This window comes from Triturus cristatus, chromosome 5_1 (assembly GCF_964204655.1).
Source record: "Triturus cristatus chromosome 5_1, aTriCri1.1, whole genome shotgun sequence".
Lineage (NCBI taxonomy): Eukaryota > Metazoa > Chordata > Amphibia > Caudata > Salamandridae > Triturus > Triturus cristatus.
The window spans coordinates 294,375,590-294,403,588 of NC_140587.1; the positions used below are offsets into that span (position 1 = coordinate 294,375,590).

At 47.1% G+C, this 27,999-nt stretch overlaps 1 protein-coding gene across 1 annotated transcript in view; it reads left to right on the plus strand.

The window, feature by feature from the left end:
• The window catches only part of LOC146830806 (uncharacterized), an 878,450-nt gene that overhangs the window by 443,714 nt on the left and 406,737 nt on the right, over positions 1-27,999 (plus strand). Inside the window, exons 9-10 of the mRNA XM_085604967.1 lie at positions 19,185-19,223; positions 20,251-20,279. Of these exons, the coding sequence (XP_085461093.1) occupies positions 19,185-19,223; positions 20,251-20,279 (68 nt within the window). The remainder of the gene's footprint in view (positions 1-19,184; positions 19,224-20,250; positions 20,280-27,999) is intronic.

The following is a 27,999-nucleotide window of genomic DNA, read 5'->3' on the forward strand; positions in this document are numbered from 1 at the left end:
CTTGTTCAAAATGATGTCTCTTCCCCGATTCCTCTACGCCTTGCAGAATACTCACGATTGGGTCCCGGCCAGTTACTTTCGGGAGGTCGAAAGCCTCCAACGTTCGCTGTTGTGGGATGGGAGGCCGCGCATAGCGATTGCTAAGTTGACGCTTCCATGGTACGACGGGGGTATTGCGCTCCCGGACATTCGACGTTATTACTGGGCCACCCAGTTGAGCGCGATTAATCATGGTTTCTATGGTCCGGCGCTCAGCCCCGGCTACGCCATGGACCGGTGGTTGTTGCGCGGCGGTAATTATCACAGAGCGTTGTACTCGAGGTCGCTGGACTCGTCCCTTACAGGGCCTACGGGGGTGGCGGTGCGGGTGTGGAAGTTGGCTACTGACTCGCTGGGCTGGAAGGATAGGCTCACCCTTGCTACCCCGTTGTTTGACTCTGAAAAATTGGGGAAGCTTTGGCATACAAAAGGATTTGAGAAATGGGACTTGATCGGTATCTCCAGGGTTGGAGATTTGCTGATTAAGGGTAGGGTGAAGTCCTTTGAAGAGCTGCAGAAGGAGTATGAGTTGGGGAAATCCGAGTTTTTTCGCTATGTCCAGGTGCGTCATGCCCTGCGGTCAGTTCTCGTAGAAGGTGAGAGGGTGCCTGAGTCCTCTCCCTTGGAGGACCGGATCCTCGATGGACATATGCCAGAGAGTACGATCTCTCTTATTTATAAGAAATTGATTAATGTTCGGGCTGACCTGCTATTGGGGTTGCGGGATCAATGGACTAGGGACGGTCTTGAGCTGGATGACGAGGACTGGCAGTCTGCGGTCTCCTCTCCTAAGGAGGTCGCGATTCCGTCGCGTCTGCGGCTGGTGCAGCTCAAAATACTCCACAGAGTCTATGTTACGGGGCCGAGGCTGGTGCGTATGGGATTTTCTGAGGAGGGCTTATGTAGGAGGGGCTGTGGTATGGTGGGTACCTTCCTGCATATCATTTGGGAGTGTGGCGTCATCATGGAATTTTGGAGGAGAGTCCATGCGGTAATGGGGGAGGTGACGGGCATTGTTATGCAGCCGGAGGCGCGGTGTTGTCTCTTGAATGTTTGGGGGCCTACTGATTATGATGAGGCACAGACCCAGTGGGTGACTCTGGCTAACATGGTGGCTAAGCGAGACATCGCGCGCCTGTGGGGCTCCGCGGGACCCCCCACATTGGCTGTGTGGAAGGAAAACATGGACTGGAATATGTTTAGGGAAAAGACAGTATACTGCGCTAGAGGGCGCCCTCGGAAGTGGCATGCTATTTGGGGCGGTGGAACCAATATATGGGGGGCATATGTCTGGCTCCTGATACGGATCCCCCCGAGGAGCAGCTCTCTCCTTAGCATTCATTCCAGCTCTGTAATTGACTTATTGAGTCTCTGCTTTTCCCCTTTTCCTCTTATCACAGCACTGTGACTGATAGACGAGGGGGGTCCGGTCTCCCCTGAGGGGCAATCACCAGGTGTATTCAGTGTTTTTTCGCCTTGCTTGGGTTTGGTTTGTGTTTGTGTTTATTTAAAATAGAACCTTTTTGCTTCTCCTTTCTGTGCACTGTGGACGCTCATTTGTACTGCTCTTTTGAAGCTGCCGAACCTGCGGGTTGTCGGCTGAATAGCTGTGTCCCTGATTTTGATGAATAAAGGTTTTTAAAATAAAAAATAAAAAATAAAAAACAACACCAGGTACTATGAATTATTCAGTTGTACTCAATTCATTGGTACTTTCAGGACGCATATGGCTCAATACATACTCCTTTGGACAGGACTGCCCCATCTCGATCAAGGGGAAGTAAACATTACATGGGTTGGCAAATTTTGCAGAACATTGGTGGTTAGCTTGCACATTGGGTGTTCTGGGAGTTTGGGGGCAGGTTAGCATGCATCATCTTGTCACTTCTCTGTCAGAGCCAGCAGACCCCTAAGGTTACAGCGCGCTCAATTACACGTCAGGTTGGTGGTAGGTCCAGGATGAAAGGTTGTGCTGAGTGAGGCTCAAACCCAAAGCGATTGTGGTACCTTTCCGAGGGGCATATCTGGTTGGGCAGTATGACATTTTTAAGTACAACCAGTGATCCCCTTCCTTTTTGTCATATCATGCTTATTCGTTGCTTCCGCAGAGTTTGGGGGCAGGTTTCTGGCCCAAACTGGTGGGTTTGATGTCTGGTCGGGTCAATCGACCGAGTACAGCCAATTTTGCTGGGTATGTCTGGGCAGGTGGGAAGGCCAGGCAAGAATTTAGCAAAAGCGCAAAGGCAGGTAGGGTACTTATGGGGTATGTGATGTATTTTTCACTGGCAGGCTGCCAGGCAGGGAGACATTGTACCTAGGTCACTTACATCAGACAGAGATGCCCAGGGAAGCATGTGGGGGACTGCACAGAAGAGGATACTGCACAGGTTAGATGCCAGCAAATTGTGGCTGCACTACTGCAGATGGCAAAGTAAACATTACTAATTCACAGGCGGGGTATGGTGCTGGTGGTGGTCCAACCTCTTTTCTCAGGACCACTCCCTGTCTAGATTAGCGGTGCTAGTTGTCCATCATCAGCACCTGCAGCGGCTCACAGGGGTAGCAGGAAAGCTTCTTTTATTTCGCCTGGGATGGGAGCTGGCAATGTCATAAAGCCTTGCAGCCAGAATCTGATTAGGCCAAGACGTACCAGTGATGGTGCAACGGGCACTAAGCTGTAGAACCAGCTAAGTTTCAACGTAATCCTGGTATACCGTCAGTTAAAAACGTAAGGCCGTTGGCGACACGTGAACAGGCACTTTCTGTCAGCTGGTGCGGTGGTGTGCTATTCCCAAGTGAGTGCGGGTTGCCTTGTTAGTGCTGAGACGGAGGGGATGGAGCACTTATACGGACATCTACCAGAGCACATTTTTGCAGTCATAGTTAGGTTACATTGATTTTATGGCTGGCATGTTACCAGTTGCTTCAGTAAGCTAAGTTACTTTGGGAGTTGTCAGCGAATTGCCGGACTGCAACGTTAGGGGTTAGCCGGTTGGCAGGCCGTTTCGATGTGTGCTCCAACTCCAGCATGTCCAGGTATGGGTTAAGGTGCCTAAAGTCGGCCCTGTGATGCAAGTTCACAGGCAGGTGGAGCGTCAGAATGGAAAGGGGCTTGGGTTTGACCGCTGGTCACAGGTTCAGTTCCTGGTCGGTCCACCTAGCAGTTCAGTTTTGAGGTCGTCGAACCAAGTACCATTGAGTCGAGTAACAAGAACATGTGCAATTTCTCCCGCCCTATCGCCTTGGCTGGCAGCTATGCAGGTTGTGGAAGTTGTCTTCCAACTAGGGCGATATGGTCCATATGTCTGGGGGAAACGCCTGGGTTAAACTCAATTGGGCTACAAAGTATTAGAAGAACACTTGGCATTCCCAGTATTCAAAAAAGAGAGGTATTTATACTTTGGTTTCCCTCTGGTTCACTCTGTCCTGTCTGCTCCCTGGTAAACTAGCAGAAGTTTGGGGAGGGCAAGGCTTCACTCAGGGAGGTGACTGATGGAATGCGATGGACATACTTCGACTAGTGCTGGACTCAGATAACTGAGTGAAAGAGGAAGCAAGGCTGGCTTGTCAATTCTTACCTCCACCCGCACTGGCATTTCCTGGCAGGAGTGGCTTGTCAAAGGTATTGCTCTTCAGCCAGGCAATGTCAACACTGAACCAACACCTAATTATTGGTTTCAGGTCATATCAGTCAAAAATCCACGGGGAGTTTAGAAAGGATGGGGGCACCTGTCCAGAAGGGGCATGCTGGCCTCCGGTCCTGTATGGGCTAAGACTTGTTTCGGCTGGACCTGGGAGAGGCCCGGTATCAGCATGTTGTAAGTAAAGAGGCCTACCTTGGTGGGGGGGCCCTGATTGTGACGGTGGCCACCCCCAAAGCTGTGGAGGAGTTACAGGGCGATCCAGAGTCTGTAAGTTACCAAGGGGTTCTTCATGCAGCAGCACAGTATGGTGCTAAGCCAAGGATACCCAGGGATGTCTTAGCGTTGTCCCCTGGAAGAACTACGGCGCCCCGTTAGTCCTACGGCTGGTTGTGGGTCTGAGCAACCGGGGGCTGCCTGGAACGCTCCGCCCACCTTTTCGGGGGGCGTGAGTAAGGGAGTGGACTGGTGGTCCACTGATGGCCCCTCCCAAGAATTGGTAAACACCGATTGGAGGCGGCCACGGAGTAATTTGACTCATCAGACGGGCAGGTGGCATAAGGGTTGGCCTGCCCTGGGATTGCCCGTAAAATAACCCACCATGTTGGCATATCTGTTATGCAAATAAACCTGCAGCAATTTTCTCCACTAACAAGGTGTCGTGTGGTTTATTGATGTATTGTGCTGCATGTAAACTGACTCCTGTTGCCGATATTGGCACTATGTCAAGGCTGCCCGGGGGGGCACGCAGTGGCCCCTCAACAGGGCGACCGCTTTAGTGCCACAGGAAGGCACTGGAGTCGGCCTCCTAGTTTCCCTGGGCGTGGGACCAGGGGGACTCCTGGCCAGCAACTTCCGGTAGTGGGAGGGGGGACAGGGGTACATATACTGTCCCCCGCCCACTGAGCAGCCTCTTGTCCGCTGCCCGTCTCGCCTTTCCCGCCCCACCGCGTACCCGGCGGACGGACAATGAAGAGGATTGGGGGGGGGTACAATTTCTAACCTATTGTTTAGTGTTGCAGGAGGAGTTACAGGGCGATCCAGAGTCTGCAAGTTACCAAGGGGTACTTCATGCAGCAGCACAGTATGGTGCTAAGCCAAGGATACCCAGGGATGTCTTAGTGTTGTTCCCCTGGAAGAACTACGGCGCCCCATTAGTCCTACGGCCGGTTGTGCGTCTGAGCAACCGGGGGCTGCCTGGAACGCTCCGCCCACCTTTTCGGGGGGCGTGAGTAAGGGAGTGGACTGGTGGTCCACTGATGGGAGGGGTGGCCCCTCCCAAGAATTGGTAAACACCGATAGGCGACGGCCACGGTGTAATTTGGCTTATCAGACGGGCAGGCGGCATAAGGGTTGGCCTGCCCTGGGACTGCCCGTAAAATAACCCACCATGTTGGCATATCTGTTATGGAAATAAACCTGCAGCAATTTTCTCCACTAACAAGGTGTCGTGTGGTTTATTGATGTATTGTGCTGCATGTAAACTGACTACTGTTGCCGATATTGGCACTATGTCAAGGCTGCCCGGGGGGCCACACAGTGGCCCCTCAACAGGGCGACCGCCTTAGTGCCACAGGAAGGCACTGGAGTCGGCCTCCTAGTTTCCCTGGGCATGGGACCAGGGGGACTTCTGGCCGGCCACTTCCGGTAGTGGGAGGGGGGACAGGGGTACATATACTGTCCCCCGCCCACTGAGCAGCCTCTTGTCCGCTGCCCGTCTCGCCTTTCCCGCCCCACCGAGTACCCGGCGGACGGACAATGAAGAGGATTGGGGGGGGGGGGGGTACAATTTCTAACCTATTGTTTAGTGTTGCAGGAGGAGTTACAGGGCGATCCAGAGTCTGCAAGTTACCAAGGGGTACTTCATGCAGCAGCACAGTATGGTGCTAAGCCAAGGATACCCAGGGATGTCTTAGTGTTGTCCCCTGGAAGAACTACGGCGCCCCATTAGTCCTACGGCCGGTTGTGGGTCTGAGCAACGGGGGGCTGCCTGGAACGCTCCGCCCACCTTTTCGGGGGGGCGTGAGTAAGGGAGTGGACTGGCGGTCCACTGATGGGAGGAGTGGCCCCTCCCAAGAATTGGTAAACACCGATTGGCGACGGCCATGGTGTAATTTGGCTTATCAGACGGGCAGGCGGCATAAGGGTTGGCCTGCCCTGGGATCGCCCGTAAGATAACCCACCATGTTGGCATATTTGTTATGCAAATAAACCTGCAGCAATTTTCTCCACTAACAAGGTGTCGTGTGGTTTATTGATGTATTGTGCTGCATGTAAACTGACTACTGTTGCCGATATTGGCACTATAATGATACACCTGCGTATGGTATTTATCGCGTACAATAAATAAATAATACTTATCACGAGTTTTTGGGGGAGAACATTCAGATTGTGGTGTTACCTTTCTAAAATTCGCAAGGTACAGTAAATACTGTAATCTTTTCCCAGTTAAATTCTGATAGATTTGACCAGCTGAAATTGAACGGAAGGTGAGATTTTTATCATATGCAATAATTCTGAAAATACCACCCAGATCGTATTTCAGAGCTCTGCGCAAACTGGAGTTTGTGTAGAAATCTGAATATATCGACCCACTCATAACGGGTCCTGAGTGATATCAGAGGATAGCAGTGGATTCTGTTTGTCTTGTTTCACGGTGCTGTGTCCGCACAAAATGGATGCCTGCGCACTCCCACACAGGAAGGAGTTGTTGGTGCACTTCCGGGGTGCTCTATGTGTTGATCTGGCTGTTTCTGTTCTGTAGGGATTCATTTCCTCACTCCAGGAGCTTCCAATGTTTGAAAATTGGCACTTCCTGCTGTTTTATGCATTTTCTACATTTCGAGTGTGGTTTTTAATACATGCGCTAAATAGCACATTCGTGTTTAACACATGCAGTAAATAACGAGTCCGCAGCACATGCTATAAAAACTTATAATCTGTGTTATTTAGCACATGTGATATTTAGCGAAGCCAGTGGAATCGGTATTTAACCTATGTGCGCAAGTTTAGTTGTTTTTACCACCAAACTCATAATCGAGGTCAGTGTCTAAAACGCATAATTTGCTGTGGCCTAGAGCACTTGTGATAAATGTTGCAATATTGCCACCAAGTGGAATTATTTGGAATTATTTTTTACAGTACATAGGAGCAGTTTTAGTTACTTTTTGTTATGGTGGATTCGCCAACATTTCTGTCTCAGATCTCTTGTCTCCGAAACATTACAAACACTAAGGGGCATATTATCAAGCACGGCGTTAAAATGATCGCCGCTTTAGCGGCAGAAAACTGCCGCTAAAGCGGCGATGATGGGCTTGATAATATGCCGCAGAGAATTCCCATAGAAGCCCATGTTCTGGTGTGAACCAGGGCTTCTATGGGAATGCACAAGGGCATATTATCAAGCCCATTATCGCCGCTTTGGCAGCAGTTTTTTGCCGCTAAAGCGGCGATAATTTTATCGTCTGTCTTGATAATATGCCCCTTAATTTCCAAAACCTGTTTTGCGTTTGAAAGTACCCTACAAGTAACGCAACGCAGCGTAAAGTATTGCATTGTGTTACTTAGCACCAAGGGGGTGTTACATGGGTGGTTCATGGGTGTTCCCACGCAACCACCCCTGCCTGTTGACGCACAAACAATTGTAGACAGGATTTAGTGCCAAAAACTAATACCATCTTAAGAAGAGAAATGTTTTCATTTCTACTTTATTATCCTAGTTTCCATGCGTGCTGTAATGTGCAACACATACACAAAGTGGGAAAAGTGTTTGGACTTCTCTAGGCATAGTATTTTGTACAGGAAGGGTACCCTTCCTGTACAAAACCTATGTTAGACTCAGGCATGCACCTTAGCGCTATGGTGCTAAGGTGTGTGCGCACGGCAGCCAAAATCAACGCCGGCCCTAGGGAGAGGGGAGGAGAGAGCCATATCTTTATAGATATGGTGCTCTCCTGCTTCCTCCCTGTCACACAACACAGCACAGTGCAGCATTTCTGGCTGCTGTGCTGCATTGCATGACTTCTATGAAAATCTGCCCCTAAGAATTCTAATTAAAATAATTAATAGCCAGTAGTACCTTTTTGATGCCAATTAGACTCAAATATTGCTATAATATGTGTTAACACTAAAAAAGGTTTACATACTTATTGTACGTACACTTGCCTGCTCGGAAGCATCCGTGCTGTCCCAGCCCATGGTAGCTCAAGCACTGGGTGTGTACCTTGAAGCTTAAGCTGCACAGACAGGGCTGAGGCACTTGACAAGAGGTGGGATAAATCCCTTTCAGCCCAGTGGGCATGGCACCCCCGGCAGCTGCACTTTACAAAGCAGGGGTCATTAGTGTGTCCGCATTTCACACTAAATAATAACTTCACAGCTTTGTGGAAGTTGCCTGTAGGTGTGCCCACCTATGATACATTTGTTCAACAGTACAATCAGGTCACAAGGGTACTAGTGTCCGTCCGTTTCTGGTGCTTTCCAGCAGTTTTAAGATTTTCTTAGAGTTCCTTGTTGCTCAAATGGGTGTTATTTCTGATATTTATGTGTTTCCCGCATTTTCATTGCTTGATTTGGCTTAGGAGAAAGTGTCATTCATAGACGTTGAATGTCACTCATATTTACACTGATGTTATGAAAATGTCATAAGCAATCTGAAACCTTGGCAGCTATGCTTCCCTTTAATGAGTTTCTTCCCTGTTCCGCTCCCATATCTGTATCTATTTTTTTGCACTGTGCTAAAATGGTTGTAACCCTCATTGGAATAGTAATTTAAAAATGCCAAAATGGCCAATGGTGTGTCACGATGCATGGTCACACATACAAATGCATTGAGAGCCACCAAGGACTGGCTTGAAGAGCATATATGTGCCCCAACAGATGCTCATGTCATGATAAATGTGCACGCATCAGGAGCCATTTTGAAATTGCTTCTTTTTAATAGAAATCCAATTCCCATATGCAGCCCATGTATGCTTATGTCGCACTGGAAGCCGTTTTGGCATTAGCTAATGCCATTGCAAACAACTACTGCCAAAGCCAATACCTCAGCCTGTTACCGACAACCTACTACTTTAGGCAAAACTTGGTTATAAGTAGTCCGAAATCTACTCTTCAGGTCCAGCTCACAAAAATGTTGCTGTGAGTAGTTGTATCTTAATCTTTTAGTACTCATACAGGCATATGCATTAAGCAAAAAATGCCTCGCAAAAATTGCGAATCGCAAAAAAAGGCTGTTTGCGAGCACAATTCAGCCCTTCCCAATGCAGGAACCCAATCACCGAAAAACAAACAGATTCGCTAAAATAAGGACTCTCAAATTTTACGAGAACCGAAAATTCGAATCCTTGTTAGCGAGTCCCTTAGCAGTGTCTGCAAATAGCGAATAGCTAATAAAGAGTCGCAATCCAATGCATGTAAACTCGCAATTAGCGAATCGCTGGAAAATCGCTATTTTGCAAGTGCAGATTAAGGGGAATCACAATTAGGTGGTAAAGTGGAGAAAAAAAATTGGCACAGGTGCAACCACTCAGAAACCTAACTGACCCAGAAGGCCCCTGAAGCTTTTCACAATGGCAGCGCTGTACGTGATGGCAAGGAGGATGAGGATCCATGCAGCAGCCCAGGAGAAGAATACAGGAGCGGATTTTCAGAGTGCGCATCACATTGCTGGGACAAACAGAAGATGAAATCTACGATAGGTACAGGCTGAACGGTGCAATGTACCTACACCTAATAGCAGAATAGGAACCCCTAATGCAGCGCCAGACCCGTAGGACCCATGCTATCCCCGCCCATGTACAGGTCCTACGTTCCCTGCACCTACTTGCCTAAGGCAGTTTCCAGGGGGTAGCAGCTGTAGCTGGAGGGGTATCACAAAGCTCCCTATCACGTTACCACCCTGTAGGTGACAGCGCATACGCCGTGCGGAACTACATATTGACGCCATACCTCAACCCAGCCACACCACATGAGCAGAGGTACAATGCAGCACACATCAGCACACGGAATGTTATTGAACGCATGTTTGGACTACTAAAAAGTCGCTTTCGCATCCTACACAAAACTGGTGGAGCGTTCCAGTACCGTCCAGAGACCTGCTGCCAGATCGTGGCTGCATGTGCCATGTTGCACAATATTGCCACCAGGAGAGGTATACCCATTGAGGTGTCCGACAGTGAGTCTGAGTGGGACATCCAGCCACCCGCACAACTCTGACAAGCTGATAGGGCATGCTCAGCAGAAGGGCAAAGGAGACGTGCAGACATCACACAACATTATTTCTGAGGGATGTAATGATAAGACAAGACACTTGAATGTCGAACAGAAAATATTTACTAACATGAGCCCATGTAGTATTGTGTAGCCATGCAGAGAATTGTCGTAAATAGAACAGTGATTGCATTGAGAAAACAGCAAAATAAACAATTCCGGGACCTGGAACTCAATCACTATCATGGTTTTGTCCATGGTTACGTCACCATGGGTAAATGAAGGAGGACATGTCTGTCTTGCGCTTCCTGCCACGCACGCCCAAACGCCTTTCGCCTGCATCGGCAACATCCCCCTGGTGTGCACCAGAAGGTGTTGTGCTGCAGGTACTGCGCCTCCTGGCAGTGGTCACCTGCACCGACAGACTGCTAAGGCTGGATGCCTCCTCACGCCCCTCCTCCCCCGTTACGTTGCTGCCACCAACAGTAGCAGCCTGGATCTGTTCCACGGCAGTGGTCACTTGTCCAAGGGCCCTGGCCACATTCCCACAACAATTGCCCGTATCAATTTGCATGGCCATGGAGTGATGTGACAGAAGCGCAGTGGTGTTGCAGAGGTTGTTGTTGGACCTGGTATATGCTGCCATGCACATCATGCACTGCGAATGCCTTTTCCTCTGTGTACCGTGTCCCTCAAGCATCACCCTGGTGAGCTCCTGCATGCTTGCGCTGGTCTGCCTATTTCCCTCCACAACCGCTATGGTTAGTTCCCGCACACTATCTGTCATGAGGGTGATGTTCTTGGCCAATTTTGATATTTGCAGCTGGATTGACCCCATGTGTCTTGCTTGCAGGCGCTGCACTCGCAACATCTGGGACTCCACTCCACCCCACACATTTGGAGCCTGGTCATCCTGAGCAGCAATGCAGGCCCTTGAACTGCGCCTCCGTCCTCGTCGGACCTGTGCCTGGGGTGGAGGTGTTGTGTTCACACGAGGCTGGCTGGTCACAGGAGTGGGTGCAGGAGCCAGCTCAGATTCCATGGGCTGCAATGATGGAACTTGGGCCCTGCGTTTTGTGGGTGCGGGGGTGTGCTTGCTGGGGCAACAGGTGTCTCCACGTCAGTTTCTGCAGGAGTCTCCAAGATGTGTAGACAATCACTGTCTTCAGAGTCTCCTTCTGCTGCATCTGTGATGTGAAATAGTGCAATGTTAATTTGTGTTAAGGTTACTGTTGTGTGACATTAAGCATACTTGGCTCACATTAAATCACTGACTGCAATCACTGAGTGCCATGCAGTGTTGGCGTGTTTTACTTGCCACTGTTGTGTTTGACTGCCCACTTGACTGACATGCCTACAACTCCCATAATGCATTCAGTGTATGAGGGAAAACAGGGACTGGAGTTTGACCTGTACACTGGGGTTGTACTTGGGGTATGTGCACAATTGAACAGTATAAGTGTATGGTTGTATGCATATTACCTTGTGTGGTACTAGCCGTGCAGTATGTGTCCACCTGGGTCACTCCCACCACTGCTTCTGGCTGGATTGTGGCCTCCACCAGGTCCTCCAGGGCTGTGTTGTCTGGAGCTGTAGATGGTCCCCCTCCAGTGCTCCTGGCCTCCTTCAGCCTTTCTGAAATTCGCTCCTTGGCACGGCTACGCAGGTCGTACCATCTCTTCTTGAGGTCATCTATATTGCGGTGTGTGACACCCACAGCATTCACCTTACTCTTGATACGCAGCCATTCCTGCGTTTCAGTGAAAGTTTCCCAAAGAGCTTGTCATGGCTCTTGGACACCTCCTCACTGAGGTTTTCCAGTTCCCTTTCACTGAATTTCATTTTACTCTTCCTGGGCGTGGCACTCTCCCCTGATGTTGTTTGATCCATTCTGGTGAACAGAAAGTTGCTGCAAACAAAGTTGGATGGTGAATCTGCTCAGCTCTAGCACTCTGCTTCCTCCTCTCACTTCCTCTGGGCACTGAATGAAGCATGGGCTGGCTGACTTCCTGGTTGTAATGTCATCAGCATGCTTCCAATGCGACATGCTATTTGCGATTTCGCAATTAGCGATTTCGCAAATTGAGATTTTGCTAATAGCGAAATCGCAAAAGGTCTTTTTCGGAATTTGCGCGTCTCTTTTTGGGAAATCGCTATTCACTTTTGTGATTATTACTGATTCGGTTAATATTCGCAAACTGGTTCATGCATTGCAGATAGCAATTTCTAAATAGCGATTCCTTATTAATCGCTATTTAGGAATCGCTAAGTCTGATTTTGATGCATTTACCCGTATGCTCACTACTGAATTTAAGATGTAAGCCAGGAGTTAATTTGCATTACTATGTGCTTACCCATTTGGGGCTTGAGAGAAAGTTCCAGCTATTTTTTTATTAATCATGCCCCAAATATTTCATCCTTTGAATTACTTGTATGTCTGACTTAGGAGCTATTCGCAAAAATACAATGGAATAGGCATGGAAATCTATACAGATTGTAGCTTTCCTTGCATCTTCCTACTGCCTTGTACTTAGATCTGCTGACTTGGTGCCAGAGTAAGTATTGAAAAATGTGTATTCAGACAATTCTGTTCTATTTGAGGTGACAAAACCGCTTCCTCCACAGCCTGGTAAGGTATGAGGATGTTTCCTACCTGTCCCACCCTGGAAACTCACTCACTCCGTATTTTTCAGATGTACTTTTACATCGGTTTCCAGTGTGGAAATCGGCATTCAAATGCTGTGCACAGTTAGTGTGTGTTGAAGCTGGGTTCAGTATATCATAAAAAGCTCAAACATTTTCACTGACAATTTTTTCCGGAAATGTATTGTTAAGTACTCAGAAGTGTATAAAAAAATTGAAAAAAATAGTAATTTTCTTTAAAAAGCTATGCATTCCTACTCCTACTGTGAACTGCTCATGTCCTCTCAAATAATGTCACAATGACATCATAAATGATATCACTAGTGACATCACACATCACTTGTGACATCATACAACCAGGCCTTTTGCCTCGACATCACGTGCTGTGCATGGCCTTTAGCCGAGCACATCAGAAGTAATTGCGATAGTATGGTGATTGTATGGTATGGCCTTCAGCTGTGTGTAGCAGAGGCTGTGTACATCCACAACATAGCTAGCTGACTTCCAATGGCTCTCATCCATATACCTGCTAACATTACAGGTTTTGGTGTACATTTCACCCACATTCAACATTATTTCTTGCTCACTGGCCATCCACTCACACCACAGGTCTATGCACACTCTCCTTTTATACCTCTTGTTAGACCTGACATTCTTGGCAAGGTATTCCCCCAAACTTTGTGCCTTCACTACCACACTTTGCTAAACTCAGGTTTATTTTTTAAAATATTGTATTAGGTATTTTCATTATACAAGAAAAATACAGGACTAAAGTGCAGTCAATAAGAAAAGAAAACAAGGTAGTGCAGTCTAGAAGCAGAGGCATTAAATGTATATTTTGCGTGATAACATCGAGTCCGATAGATAAGCACATTGCAAGAATTGTATACTAAAGTATGCTGTCAGTATGCAGTTAAGACATTGTTGTTCAGTTAATGAGACCGTACGTCGACGTAATCAGTCTAACCAGTTCCAAAGTGCTGGAGTTCCCCTCCTAAAACTTCATAAAATTGGTCTACACCTAATTGCCACATTTCATTTACTTGTAAGTCACTACTTAATGGTACTACCTGGACCCAGACCCTGTGAAATAAATGCTACTAGAGGGCAACAGCACTCATTGTACTTCCGATTACAGTAGCCTTTTAAAACATGTCTTAGGCCTGCCACTGCACACATGTAGTGTAGTTTTAAATTGCGATTTCGACCTGGCAAAATAAACCTTTTGCCAGTTCTAAACCTTCCTTTTTAATACTTATGAGCCACACCTAAGGTAGACGCTAGAGGCTCATAGGGCTGGGTGCATGGTATTTAAAAAGTAGGACATGTGTGTTTACGTTTTACATGTCCTAATAGTAGAAAAGTCATTTTTCGCTGTTGTAAGGCCACTCTCTCCCATTGGCTAACACTGGGGTACTTTATTTCAATTATTAAGTGCTAACTTCAGATTGGGAGCAGATAGAGAAATTATATTTACACTCAAATAAATCAGTAAAATCATATTTTAAAATTCACTTTTGGAAATGGCACTTTTAGAAGGTTGGCATTTTCCTGCCCAAAGTAATTGAAGTCTTTATAGGAGTTTCCAGCTGCCTGGGCCTGTCAATGGTTCTCCCATCCTGAATGTGTATTGGGCCCAGACAATGAACAGTGGGACCTTGGTGTAGCTGGGAAAGGGTCTTACTGGCAGGATGGCTGGAGAGGAATTGGACCCTGCCTTGATTACATTTCAAAGGACTTTGCCAGTTGCAAGCACAAATGAACCTGACACCAGGTGTTAGAAATGGGATTTCCGGTAGGCTAGGGTGAGTGCCGAAGCCTGACAGAAACCTCCACTCTAGTCAGGGTAAGGGAGTTACACTCCGAAAAATAACCCCTGCTCACCCCCTTGCTAGCTTGGCACGAGCAGTCAGGCGTATCTTAGAGGCAGTGTGTAAAGCGTTTTGCACCCAACCGACAGTAATACAGTGTAAGCACTACAAAAGGACACCACACCAGTTTTAGAAAAATAGCCAATAACTTTATATACTTTCAAACAAGACCAAAGACGATACAAATCCACAATACTATATAAAAAAGGTCTGTAGTTATCAAAATTAGATTCCAAAAAAGTTCCTTGATGTCGATAGCTCCGTTCAGGGCTATCACGGCGTCGTGAGCCAACAAATCCAAACAGTTCTTGCTGGTCGCTGGTCGCAGGCTGGCTACGGTGTTGGGAGGACCCGCAAACAGTACCTTTCAGAAAGGCATGGCGATGGGGCCCTTGAAGTCACTCTTGTTGTAGGTCGAGCTCCTTTCTGATGGGATCAGGAGTGCTGGCACCGGCAGGCGTCGGGTGCTGCGGTGCGAAGTGCAGTGGTGCGGTGTGTGGTGCCCCCAGGTCGTAGTGCGAGCGGCGGCTCGGTGGCGGCATCAGATGGTGTCGTCAGTGAGACCAGGGTCGCGGTGTGAGATGAAGGTGGTGCTCGTCACACTGCTAGCAGGTCACGGTGCAAGCAGCGTCGTCGTCATTGCTGAAGCGCTGTTGTCGGCAGACGAGTGGGAGTCGATGGCACCAGCATCGGTGGGCCAAGGCTGCGGTGTGGGATGAGGGCAGTGCGTTGTGTAACTTTACGAGTGGTGCCCTCGAACCATGGTGCAAGCAACGGTGTCGATTTTGACGGGAAGTGGCGACGTCAGGAAGGCCACGGCACCGCCGTGTAGCGCGGCAGTGCGGAGTGCAGCTCGGTGATGGCCTCAGCAGGCGTCGTCGGTGAGACCAGGGTCATGGTGCAGCGTTGCAGCATGCTCTCTGTGGTGCTCAAGCTTCGGCATGCAGCGAGGCGGTGCGGTGCGGAGTGCGGTGCCCACAGGTCGCGGTGGGAGCAGCGGCTCGGTGATGGCATCAGCAGGCGTCGTCGGTGAGACCAGGGTCACAGTGCGGCGGTGACCTCTGCGGTGCCTCCAGGACACGGAGGCGGCAGGGTCATTGTAGACATCGTCGAGTTGGCGTTCTTCAGGTTGTAGCACAAAACACACACTCCCCAGTGCTGCGGGATGAAGAACTTGAAGTTTTTGCTGTTCCTGAGACTTTGTGAACTACGGGCAAGCTCTACCTCAAGCCCTTGGAGAGACTCACAAATTAGGACGCAGGAAGTCCAGTCCAGTCCTTTCACTGCCCAAGACAGAAGCAGCCACTGCAGGTCAGCCCAGCAAAGCACCCAGCAAAGCAGTCGTTCCTTTTTGCAGCTTCTCCGGCTCTTCAGCTTGGCAGTCTTCTTGATCCAGATGAGTTCTAAAGTTCAGGGGTCTGGGTCCCAGTATTTGTACACAAAAATCCTTTGATCTTTCAGGCAGAGGGTGTCTGTGCCCGGCCAGAACCAGTTTGGCCTTCTCAGGTGTGATTTCCTGGCGGTAGGTGGAGACGGCATTGTCAGAGGCAGACCAGGCCCTTTGAAGTGCAAGGAAATCTCCTCCCTCTTCCCCCATCGCATCCCAGGTCTATTCAGCCCTTTCCTGACCCACGTAGACTATCTGGAGCCACACTCCCTCCCCAGCCTTCTGTCATCCAAAACCCAGACAGGCAATTCACATTCCAGCAGAGGCACACGGGATGATCGAGCAAAATAATACCCACTTTCTAACAGTGGCCTTTATGAACTCAGAATGAAAAGGGCACCTTCGCTAAAAGCTGCGTCTTAAGATTCTGAGTTCAGGCATACTAAACTTCATTTCCTTACCTCCTTCCCAGGGCCCGTTGTGTTTATAAGATGTTATAAACAAACTGCCCGATCCATCCTATGGGGAAGGGTTAACCTTGCAATAGTGAAGAGCGAATTTGGCTGCATGCGCTATCAGGACACACCACACACCAGGGCATGTCCTGCCTTTCACATACAATGCACCCTGCCCATAGGGGTACCTCGGGCCTACCTTAGGGGCGCCTGACATGTAAGAAAATGGAAGGTTCCGTGACTGGCCAGTATAAGCACGGGCCGAGTCAACATGGCAGTCGCAACTGCGCGCAGACCCTGCGATGGCAGGTCTGAGATACCTTTTTCTGGGCTGCATACATGGGTGGAACCATCCGTGCTGCAGGCCCACGAGCAGCATTTGATTCGCAAGCCCCGGCACCCGTAGTGCACTTTACTAGGGACTGACACGCAAATCAAATATCCAATCGTGAAAACATCAATCCATAACACACTTTACCACAGGAGCACCTGCACTTTACCAGTGATCAGCAGTGCGAAAAGTGCACAGAAACCTTACACCAGCAAAAACAGAGTCAAAACCTGGAGGTCAGAATGCAAATACTCAGGGGAAACATGCCAAAAGATGCCAAGTCTAACACCAGGCTTGCCCTTCACTTTGTCTGTCCAAACAGTTTGGAGCCAAGATCAGGGATGGGGAAGAAATGAGCAGAAACAGTTTTGGGGTAGGCAAGGTAATTCCCCACTTAAAGGCTGGTGTTAGGTATTGTTGTAAGGTTCCTACTTTCTCAGTAAGACTGTGCATTTAGGCAACATAAGTTTCAGAACTATGTGGGACTGAGTCCACTCATACCATCAGAAATGTTGACTTAATTCCTGGCTAGCTCACAGTGCACCATCCGGACCCCTAAACTGACAGGGCACCAGATGGTATCTACAACCTCAGAACATGACAACCCTAATTCCCCCAAGGAAATCGTGGAAACAGATCTTATCCTTTCGTCAGTAACTCAGGCATACCCAAAGGGAGATACAAGAAGTAAACAGAGTGGCATTTCAAATATTTATTGAAGCAATTGGACTCTTGTATGAAATATGTGTGCTGCAATAATTAATAGAAGAAAACAAAATAGTGTAACCAGCATTACAAGAGTGGTGAAGATGATAAACAATTCAACCATTGTGCATTGACATATGAATACATATAAGTGTACTCCAAACTTCCTACCCTAGTAAGCATGGAGTGTGGGGATCTGCACGAATACGTTAGAGTGGTCTAACTCCCCATTCAATTGCAGGTGTGTGTCTTCTGGTAGTCAGTATTGTAACAGGCAGCAGTCCTTCAAAGGATAGTGTTGGAATTCAGCTGGGGTAGAATTCAGGCATTGGGCAACCTTAGACAATTCATTGATTCTGTCTGAACAAAGGCTTAGTACAGTTTATATAATAAATTGGACCCATTTATGCCTTGCCTGAGCCCTGGTCCTGTTATAATTGTTGGTTCTATCCATCCAGAGCTGTCACCGAAAACAAAACAACACACAATTACATATTGCACAGTGTGCTAAGTCCTTGTACTGAAAGTTCTAAGGCCTGATAATGTGCCTACGAAGAAGTGTGTTGCAGGGATTCTGCTTAGAAACTGAACTATGCCTATCACAGGACGTCAGCATGTAGGGACTTAGTCACCATACCACATCAGTACCTATGGGCCCAAATCCAGACTAACTCATAGTGCTTTACCTGCCGTCCTAGCCTTCCAGAGGGTCAAGTAAATTAGCATCCCAGGACACAACACTCTGAACACTCAGGAGTCGCAGTAACAGGTCATCACCTTTGGCTTAAGGGAGGGGAGGGAGGCTGCACGTGTCCGGTTCCTGCCAGAGGCAGGTGAGCAGGAGCAGGCACCGGGAAAACGCAGGATCCGGCCGGGGGACATGTACATTTTTAAAAATTATTAAATTAACCCACCACTCCTCCCCGGGCTACCCCTGCCCTCTCACCCGTGATTAACGCCAGCCGCTGCTGCAACAGTCACTGCCCAAACGTACATTATGTGGTACCTTAACCACAGAGTCTGAGTTGCTCGTGTCAGTTCTCTGTAAAACAACTTTGATTGACTTTACTATTGGCAAGTCCAACAGTACTTAAACTATACAAAAAATCTAAGTACATCGATTTCAGTTTTTCTTAGGAGCCCACAATTGCCAAATGGAGGGGTCACGAGTTACCAGGGCTGCCTTGTCTAGATTCCACCTCATGTCTATTTCTTTCACCAGCTGTCTCTTTATCTCACACTTTATTTCTTATTTCTCCCTTTGTTGCAGTTTTAGAATATTTGTGTTCCTTCATACTTCCCCCTTTCTCTCTTTTGCTCCAAGTCAAAGTACGATGATGAAAAATACATCACAATCCCCTAAAAAAGATGCTGGTGCCCCCACCTGCAAGCACCAGCACAAATTAAGCACTTAGTTCAACACACGATCTGTATAGTTGGAAATGGCAAGATACCAAGTCACCCTGTGCTCAAAGAGTATTCTGTGCAGTCATTTTCTGTTCATGAGCAACATTCTATACACTACCAAACAACATTTACTTTAAAGCAGCAAATTGTTGCAAAGACTCTAAACTGCTGCAGTGCTAACCTGGCTCAGTTGTTTTTATAAAGCAGGTGTATCTGGCATACGTCTGTAAGGGCCAGAGCCATGCCAGACTTCTAGGATATCTTCAAGAGATATATTTGCCAATCATTATATAGTAGGCGGTTATTCTGAAAATCTAGCAAGTCTCTCACCCTGCTGGATCTATTTTCGCACTCTTAAGTGAACATTGTCGTTTCCCCAAGAGTTGAAGGCAAACTGCAAATGTATGAACATAGAGTGCTGAGACTGCATCTTCAGGTATGTGGCCAAACTCCTCTTAGGCTAACAGCTGTGCTTGTATCTATGTTTACCTACAGCTCTGCAAGTGGACCCGCCAGTGACAAACAGCACATCTGGTAAGTGCTAGCGTTATATATTTATGACTTAAGTCTCAACTCATCTCATTTCGCAGGCGCTGAGTCAACCCGCCCCTTTAGTCCACCCCAGGATTTCCCCATGAACTGAGCCCTACAAAAAAAACACAACCAAAAGTTTAACATCTGTTTATTGCAAAAATAACAAGCACCACAGCAAAGAATCATGTGACAATTGCCATTTCAACAGACCAGAGCTCTACCCCAAAACGGCCATTTCGAGCTTGTAATGCAAAAATGCATGCAAAATTAAACGCTTTATACACCTTTTCCTTCTATACAAGTCTATGGAGCTAAACGTGACAGAAACTTGTTAGTGTCAGTGAAACATATCTAATGAGTCGGTGGCAGGAACCTTCTCATGAAGGAAATGAGAGACGTCCTTGAAGCAGAGCTACAATACATGAGCACACTGCTGACTTCATTAATTTATTAAAATCCTACTTCTGGTTGCCAATATCGAAACTTTACTACTTGGTGCAAGAAATGTACAAATGTACTACAAATCAGGCTCATAGGCATACTAGAGCCATGAAACCTAGCATGTGCATTGAGGCTAAAGGGCTTGATTGACAAGGATTTTGCAAGCCACCTCAGAGCTCTATGACCTTATTAAAATACTTCATCTTCAACCTGATCCACATAGTCACAGAATTCCTATCTGACTTGCAGTATCCAGTTGTTCTTGTGTTATCCCATATATAATGGGAAGAGGTTCTGGTGACTGATAACCTCTGATGGTAAGTCATAAGGCTTGGCAATGTCAAGACACTAGAGACCTTTGGACGGAGGTTGGCAGTAATACACATTACTCTTAATGTTTTATATCACAAGTAACAGAGACTAGGCATTTATTTGATTATAATCTATAAAGCTTAAATATGATCATTATCGATCTTCAAATCTCTGCTTTTATTATAAGAACTTCCAAACATGTCATTATTTGCATAGAAGTCCTGACCATTGCAAGTTCATTAACTCTTTGTGTGCATGTTTGTTTCCAAATTAGAATTGAAAGACAGCCAAGCGAAGCCCCCAGTAAGTAACATGTAGCTATGAGAAAAATTACTTTTGCAAATCATTGCATGTCTTTGATGTGATCGTTCCAATTGCAGCGCTATAACAATATCCTTTTTTATTCCAATATGTTTACTGATTTATAAAATGCTTATGGAAGAATCAGTGGGCAATCTATGAATTTTAATGTTGAAGAAAAATTAACATATACATACAACTAACATATTAAATTCACATCCTGACCAGTTCATGGCAAAGTATTAATAGGATATAGATTGATAATCTCGGTAATGTAAGTGCATCATTTATATGCAGCTATGATGTTTCTTTAATCCAATCTTCCAATACATATTTTTTGAATCGACAAGGATTATAGTGGATCGTAGTTTGTCACCACAGGAGCTAGCAATACCTTTCACGTTGTCAGCCCATCCTCTGAAATGGCACTATTCAGTGTTGTTATGTTCCTAAAACAGCACATTGGCATTTGGAGATTTCCACATGTCTTAGCTGTTCTAAACACAAGCACTGACAAGGTCAAAAGGTCTAGTTATGTAATGTGAAAGTGCTTCGTCACTGCTTGGGAAGTTTGTGTGTGCATGTGTGGATAACATAACAGCACAACAGGAGCTTTTGTGGATTACATGATCTCTGGGGTGGATGCATTCTTCCATTGAGCCAACCCTTCCAATTTAAGAAAACAAGCCAACATCTGAACTGATGGATGAGTGCATGGATGGATGGGATCATGGCTGAATAAGTGAGGACTTGAGGGGTGGCTGGAGAAATTGGAGAATTCGTGCATTGATGGATGCAGATATGTTTCACCAATTATACAGGCTGAGGTCTCAGGCAACAGTATGTTGGTATCAGGATGACATTAGTTACCAATATAGGGCTAGTGATAGCACGAAACCTGGGCTGGGCAACATTGTGTCAAACATGCCCCCAGTATAGTAAGAATATAAAGAATGACCACATGCTAGTACACACCTTACACCAGGAGTGGGCACCACCACCACTGAGCACTCAAAATGTGTCAAGAATTACCACATTCATGTCAGAGTAAGTATTACACAGGAGTGGCACCATTGTGGCTACACAGTGTGTGAAGAATTGCCACAATCTATCATGTTAGGATTTTCCGTATCACTCCTCTATACTAACTGCATGTTTAGATTAGGCACATTACTCCACAGTTGTTTAACTGAGGGTTAGGTGTGTTTTGAAGACATGTCTCTTTCAAAAATACATGGTACCCAAAGTATATTGTTGATTTTTAAAATAATAACGCTCTTGTTTGCCCTTCTCTGGCTGGGTAGTTATGAATAGCACTGGTGATGCATACAGAGGTTAGAGCCATTCCCCACATCCATAGAGTACTGCCCCGTCTCCCACAATTTGTTTCTATTTGATGTCTACACAAATGTATCTAGGACAGGGTGAAGAATTGATTCCTTGAAGTATGGAACATCACTTCCTTGTCCATTCAAGCTTGCCGAAAAATACGGTGGTGAACGCCGAAAAGCAAAATGTAATGCTGAAACATAGGATTTAGAGAATTTTCTTTTTAATTTTCATGCACTTTTCTGTCCAGCTCCTATGTTCACTGCACTCACCTGATTTATGAACCATCTATGGAATTCTGTCTGTCTACTACGCATTACATTTTTCTCATAGACGTTTACACTTTTTTTCGACTGTGTCAAATTATTACAGTTATTTGGGAGAACGAAAGCATGAGAGTAGTAGATATTTATCAATCACCTCAAACTAAATACTCAAACTGAGCTCCTTCTAATCGCCCCACCCTGCCAGACAATGGTCATTGAAGAATGGCTGAAAGAGCTTGCAGCCCTCAACTGCACTCCACTAATCATTGACTTTGCAAAATCTCTGGGCTTAACTCTTGACAAGTACCTCAACATGCAGAAGCACATCAGTATCTTCACAAAAGCAGAAAATCATCAAATGAGTATTTTAAGAAAACTAAAACCTTTCCTTCCTGCCCCAACGGCTTCAAGCATGCAGTACAAGCCCTATTGATTCCCAGGTTGGATTATGGTAGTACAACACCATCCGGACTACCCATGTCCAAACTTGCTCCTCTAAGGGCCCGCTCAATTCTGCTGCTAGACTCATCACTGGCTTAAGAAGATACAACCACATCTCCCCGGATCTTAAATCCCTTAACTGGCTCCCTTACAAAGCAAGAATCCAACTAAAAATTGCCTACATGACTCATAAAGCCCTCCATCACACTATCTCACTCAGTAGCTCGAGCTCTCTCGGGCGGTTCCAGAACATCCAGAAGCTCCAACACCTTTCTTCTGAAACCTCAAACATTCCACAAGAAGAAAACCAACAACTGTGTCTTCTCTGGGATTGCCCCAAGAATCTGGAACCCGCTACCTCCTGAAATCAGAACGAATCCCTCAATCATATAATTCAAGTAAAAAGTCAAGGAACTACTTATGAACAAAGTTCCTTCCTATATTTCATGACTTTAGTCTCCTTAGGCGCTCACGTGATTACCTAGCTCCGACTACTGTTATTTTTGCTCTTTCCCATGCGGTAACTTCTTTACTCCCCTACTCCTCCACACATCCTGGTGTTTGCACTGGTCTGAACTATGACAATATGTTGTTTTTAATGACGGAACTATATTACTAATTTTTAGTTAATTTAGAACTTTTACTGAATGTGATATTACTGTTTTACTACTCTGTTAACTGAAACTCTGTACAACGCAAAAGTCACGTTGGCGCTATATAAAACTATTAAAATAAAGAAAAAATTATAAATTTAATATCAAAATACTGGTATATCATGTTTGAGGGCATGTTGCATGTAACACATTAAAATGATTGCTGCCATGGCCAAGGGGCAATGGAAAGTTCATGTATGGAAAACTCATTGTCTGCTCCCTACAACGTTGCATATACATGCACAGTGGTGTTTGATAAAATGCAAATCTTGCTTTTCTCATAATTATCTTCACAGTCTCCTGGTCGATGACCACACACTACACTTTGTAGTCTATTTAATAGTTCTAAAATACAACTACAAAATGCTGTCGACAAGTTTACGTACTGAAGTTATGCTTCCACATCTCCTATCTTTTCTGTGGAGATCTCCAACCCAACTGCAGAGTTTCCGCAAAAATAAGAATAGATTTTAGTAGTAAATGTGGCTGGAAAGTGAGGAATAATTACGTCTAAAGGGGAGAAGATTAGTGAAAAAAACCAATATATATATATATATATATATATATATATATATACACATACATATATATGTATATTTACTGAAAGAACCAAAGGTTATAAGGACGTTATAGTTAGGCTCAGGTTCCACTCGTATAAAAACAGGGAACTTCAGCAGTTATAGTTAGCTGAGCTAACTATAACTCGAGCCCCTGCAATGCACTGCTTATGAACTCACATATTACATCACACATGACATTGTCAGTGACATCACTGACAACATCTGAAATAACATCACTGATGACCCCACTGATGACATCACTCAGTGATGTGAGTGTTTTTTAAAAGTTTATGAGTGTTCAATATATATACCAAGGTGTATTGGTGAATCAGTGGGTGTATGAGTACCTGTATGGATGATTCAGTGGGTGTCTGGCTGACTGTATAAGTGAGTGACTAGGTGTCTCAGGGAATGTATGGGTGAGTGATTGCTTGTGGGTATTTTGTATCAGTCTGTCAGTTGCTGTCTAAGTAGTTGTATGGGTGTGTGACTGGGCATGTGAGTGGCTGTACGGATGATTGATTGGTTGTCTGAGTACCATATAGGTGTCTCTGTGGGTGGGGGAGTGTGTGTGTGACTGCCTGTATGGATGAGTGAGTGGGTGAATCAGTGGCTGTATGGGTTAGTGAGTATGTGTGAGTGAGGGGCTGTATGGGCGAGTGTGTGTATGGCTGTGTAGGTGAGTGGATGTGTCAGTGGTATATGAGTGAGTAACTGGGTATGTGGAAGGCAGTATAGGTGAGTAATGGGGTATATGAGTGACTATGTGTGAGTGAGTGAATGTGAGAGTGGCTGTATGGGTGAGTGTGTGCTTGTGTCAGTGACTGTATAGGTGAGTGAGTATGTGTTAGTATCTGTATAAGTAAGTAAGTGGTTGTGTGTGTAACTATGGGTAAGTGGCTTTGTGATTGACTGTCTGGGTGAGTGAGTAGGTGTGTCAGTATATGAGTGGCTGTATGGGTTTATGAGTGAATTTGTTAGTGGCTGTATTAGTGAGTGAGTGGGTGTATGAGTGGCTGTATGGGTTAGTGAGTGGATGTGTGTGTGTGTAGCTCTATGAATGAGTGAGTACTGGTATGGGTCTGTGAATGGTTGTGGGAGTGGGTGTATGAAAGGTTCTATAAGGGTGTGAGTGGATGCATTAGTGATTTTGTAGATGATTTTATCAGTAATGTCACTGCCCATGTCATGAGTGATGTAATATGTGAGGTCATAAGCAGTGCATTGCTCAGCTAACTATAACTGGTAAATTTCACTGGTTTTGTATGAGATAATTCTCGCCTCAGTGCCTATTCCAATCATGGAGTCCCACTCTGCAACTCTGGGCAATAGCTTGCTTAATCTCCACAACGGCCCCCACAACGCTAAGGATGCCTGGCCTCCACCTTGGGGGTGCCCAGGAGTGTATGCCTCACAGGGAAAGCCAGGATGGGTTCCACAGCGGCATTCGTACAAGCGCCTTGAGACCCTTGCGGGTGAGTAGTGCGCTATACAAGTATCAATTTATTTTATTTTATTTTAACCTGAGACTAACCATAACGTCCCTATAACTTTTGTTTTTTTCAGTGAATTACACATTTTCTTTTTATTCTATTTCCTAACTATATCGTCCATGTAACCTCTGGGTTTATTCAGTGAATTGATAAGGCTAATTCCTAACTATAATGTCCCTGTAATCTTTGTGTTTTTTACTGAATTTCAATGGTTTTTTAAGTAGTAATGGCATTTGCAGAGTGGTGGGGAAAGGAGGCGGGCGACTGACCAGCTCTCAGGAATCCTGCTTTGTAGGACTTACAGAAAGTACCAGGAGGGCTTCTTGGCCCCCAAGGTCCCTCAGCATACAAGAGGACTTCATTCCCCAACCAGTAGTGTGCCAGGAGACGCATTTGCAGAGTGGTGGAGAAAGGGGGCCTGGCCTCCGAAAACCTCCTAGCAATCCTGCTGTGTGGGACTTACTGTAGGTAACTGGAGAGTTTATTCACCCCCAAGAACCCTCAGCAGCCAAGAGGACTTCATGCCCTAACTAGTAATACATCAGGAGGGGTGTTTTTAGAGTGGTAAAGAAAGAGGGCCACAAAGACTGCTCAGCAATACCGCAGTGTGGGTCTTACTGATGGTAACAGTAGGAGTAGTTGACCCATGAGGATGTCCTTGGGGGCCAACAACTCCTCCTGTTATCTCCAGTAAGTCTCCAACAACCCGATTGCTTAGAGGTCTTTGGACGCCACACCCCTTCATTGTGTGAGTAACCCCGGGATGGTGGTGCCCCTTCATTGTTTTTGATTAAAGCCCGGGGAGGTGGCGGTCCTCGTGGCTGCAGGGGAGTCCTCGCCACCCCCCTGCATTATGTAAATTAAAAGCCCCTGGGAGGTGCCGACCCCCGGGGATGCGGGGGGGTCTGCTCATCCCCCGCTTTGTTTATAGATGAAGCCCCGGGGAAGTGGTGATCCCTGTGGCTTGGGGGGGTCAACATGGCTCCCCGCATTATGTAAATTGAAAGCCCCGGGGAAGTGGCTGTCACCGGGGCTGCTGAGGTGCTTCGCTTGCCCCCCAACTTGCGTTTTAAGTTGGGGAAATAACTCCCCTTTAATCCTGAGGGTCCCTGGGGGCCAACTAGCCCACCAGGTACCTCCAGTATGCGCCAGAGAGCTGCCTTGCAGAGAGGTGTTCAGAGGCCACAACCCTTTTTCCCAACACTGCACCTCAGCTCCGTGGCGCTTACTGGAGGTACCTGGTGGGCCAGTTGGGCCCCAGGGACCCGCCGGATTGAAGAGTAATTAATTCCTGAACTTAAAACGCGCCACAGGGCGTGTTTGCACACATATCACCTCAGGCCCCGCCCCCTCCCTTCACCACTATGCAAACGCGCCCCGTGGCACATTTTAAGTTGGGGGATTACCCTCCCTTGAATCCTGAGGGTCCCTGGGGTGCAACTACCACATCACCTACCTCCATTAAGCGCCACAGTGCTGCATTGCAGAGAGGTGTAAAAAGGGGCGTGGCCTCAGAACACCTCTCTGCAACTCAGCCATCTGGCGCATACTGGAGGTTCCTGGTGGGCTAGTTGGACCCCAAGGACCCCCAGTATTCAAGGGGAATTCGTTCCCCATCCGCAAATGTGCCAGGGGGCGCTTGTGCACAGTGCTGAAACGAGGGGGCGTGGCCTCCGGCGCGATGCCGGTATTTATTCATTTATTATTTTTAAGAAGGGGGGCCCCTTCTTTTACTCATTTTTTGGCCCTGGGGACCCCATCCCCCAGGGCCTGCCCCCTAATTTTTTTCTAAAAAATTTAGACTTTGGGAAGGGGGCCGCGCGGCCTTAACCAGCCCCGGGGACCCCATCCCCCGGGGCTGGCCCTCTCCGTTGGGGGCTGTGGGGGTCCCCAATCCCCCCACGGTCCCGCCGGCTCCCTGCCTCCTGCGGGAGCCGGCATTGCTTTTCCACATGGGGAGCTGCTAACATGCAACTCACCGTGTGGAAAAGCAGTTTGGTTTGAATTTTGAAAGAGAGAGCAGGTTTCCCTGCTCTCTCTTTCAAAATTCACTAAGTTTGCTATGGCAGGGCGGGAGACGCCAGGCTCCCGCCCTGCCATAGCAAACAGCAGTGTCCTGGGGGTGGGCACCCCGGGACACTGCAGGAGCCAGCCCTGGGGGGTGACGGTCCCCAGGGCCATCATTGGCTCCGGAGGGCGTGCGGCCCCCCTCCCACCAATTTACATAGCCCCGGGGGGTGGTGGTCCCCGAGGCTGGGGGGGCATGGAGCCCCCACATATTTCCATAAAGCCCGGGGGATGGCTGTCCCTGGGGCTGGGGGGCCCCTTTGGGCCCCCAACCCAATAGTAGCATAGCCCCCGGGATTTGGCCCCCCGGGGGCAAATTAGCAACGGAGCACGGGAGCCCGCGCTTCATTTAAAAAAAAAAATTGGGGGGGGTCCCTGGGGGTCCTTGTGGGACCCGCTAAGCAGGCCTAGGGGTCAGGGTGTTTCTACCCAGCCCCCTTTTTGCGTTCTGCGCATTTTTTCTTCTGTTTTCTTGTGCCTCGGTTCCACCGAGGCACAAGATGGCTGCCAATACTTCCTGGTTTGGAGTGTTGACAGCCAATTAGCATACAGCTCGTGCTCGGCAGGTTAAGCGGATCCACTGCGCCCATAGAGATATCTATGATTTTACTTTTGATTCTCTCAGGAACTACTGAACGGATTTACACGATTTAAGCAAAAGGCACGAGTGTGAACCAAGGGCTACCTTTTTGCCAAATTTGGTGTAAGCAGTTCGGGCTGTAGCTGAGATTAACGGTTCCTATGGAAAACTGCATGGGGAAAACATGTTTTGGGACCCCCCTTTTTTCTCAACCCCCGCTTGACGAATCACCCCAAGAATTTCAGGATAGGAGCGGACCGGGGACCCACCAGTTTTGAAAATTTCACGAAGATTCATCAACCGGCGCCAAAGTTATTCCAAATAGAATGTTGCG